Genomic DNA, 1,495 nt, shown 5'->3' with positions numbered 1-1,495 from the left:
AATGACGCTACAAAGTAACACACACCTTTGTTTACGTTTGTGTGTTGCTCTGCAACTACTTTGTAGCAACCACAACTGTTTCTGAGGAGCTACATTGTTTGGTGGAAGAATACTGTTTTTATTAATATCATTACACTTTATTTGCTCCGTTTTATTTTCTGTGAAACCTTACTACGTATATATAATAACCGTTTTATAAAAGCACCAAGCCCCGTGAAGCCGTCGTGCCTAACAACGCCCCTTAACTGTTATATTACTGCTTTATTTAATGGTTTTCGATAAGCATAATAAACCCTGTCCAGCCAGAATCCCTGTGTGTGACCTCTGACCTGTGAGGAGCCCTCCTGTCAGAGTCGATGTTGGCGGATGAAGATGAAGAAGAGGAGGAAGGCTGCTGAAGTGCTGAAAATCGATTCAAAGTGCTGGTACGACCAGAGTCCTGGGCTGTAAAACACATTAGAGTCACACCACGTCTGAATATGTGTGCATAATACATCAGACGTGTACAAACACTCACCGCTGTCGCTGGGTTTGGCTCCTGAGCCTCCGCTGCTGCCTTTGCCCCAACTGCCCCACGAGCCTTTACCTCCGGGGGCAAGAAGCTGATTATTGAAGTCCAAAGCGCCCGGCTGCACGACACACACACAAACAGCATTAGTGCTCAATGATAACAGTGAGTGTAAGTCAGAGAGTATCAAAAACTGGGGAGAAAATAAATAAAAACAAAACTATGTAGGCATGTTAAATAAATAACATGAACAAAAACGACTAAACATGACAAAAACACAACAAAATTACTAATATTTTACAATTAAGATGAAAAACTGAATCAAAATACTAATAAAAACTACAATAGCAACTCAATCACACTAACATAACACTGCAGGGGGTTTGAGAGTAAACGAAAAGCTTAACATTTTCATTTAAAAATTTAAAATAAATTTTAAAAGTTTCATATTTAAAATAAAGAATGAAACACTAAAAATGATAAAAATCTAAATTAAAATTAATATATATTTGACCATTAACCGACATCAGAGAACATGCGAGTGTTATTAACTTATTGAAATAATTGAAATGATAAATTATAATAATTTTCTTAATTTTTTTAACAATCTTAAAAACTGTAACCTAAAGTAGTAATTTAAATATATCTAACTGAAACAAGGTCAGGTTGATGCACTAAAAACTGGAAATAAAAACTAAAACGTAAAAAAACAAAACAAAATTCAACCTAAACTTAGTGTTATTAAAAAGCAAAAAGTACTAAAAATGACCGAAGCACACAAAGACTTCAAAGAAAGAAATTAAACTAAAATTAAAATAAAAACAAAGTATAAAAATAAATGTTAATCATAGAAATAATACAACAATAACACTGACATTTATAAATTAATATTAATAATAGAGTAATTTGTGAGCCTGGAGCACAAAAGCAGTGTTAAGTCACTGGGGGATATTTGTAGCAATAGCCAACAATACATTGTATGGGTCA

The 1,495-nt window shown here is 33.8% G+C and overlaps 1 protein-coding gene across 1 annotated transcript in view; it reads right to left on the bottom strand.

The window, feature by feature from the left end:
* The window catches only part of LOC107600807 (eukaryotic translation initiation factor 4 gamma 1-like), a gene marked incomplete at its 3' end in the record, with an annotated part of 53,031 nt that overhangs the window by 20,001 nt on the left and 31,535 nt on the right, over window positions 1-1,495 (bottom strand). The window contains exons 18-19 of the mRNA XM_016292775.1: window positions 518-660; window positions 330-444 (exon numbers count right to left, since the gene is read on the bottom strand). Of these exons, the coding sequence (XP_016148261.1) occupies window positions 330-444; window positions 518-660 (258 nt within the window). The remainder of the gene's footprint in view (window positions 1-329; window positions 445-517; window positions 661-1,495) is intronic.

The sequence above is a fragment of the Sinocyclocheilus grahami genome, unplaced genomic scaffold (assembly GCF_001515645.1).
Source record: "Sinocyclocheilus grahami isolate Dianchi unplaced genomic scaffold, SAMN03320097.WGS_v1.1 scaffold292.1, whole genome shotgun sequence".
Taxonomy (NCBI): Eukaryota; Metazoa; Chordata; class Actinopteri; order Cypriniformes; family Cyprinidae; genus Sinocyclocheilus; species Sinocyclocheilus grahami.
The sequence above is the reverse complement of the archived record's forward strand: the minus strand, read 5'-3'. Positions and strand labels throughout refer to the sequence as shown.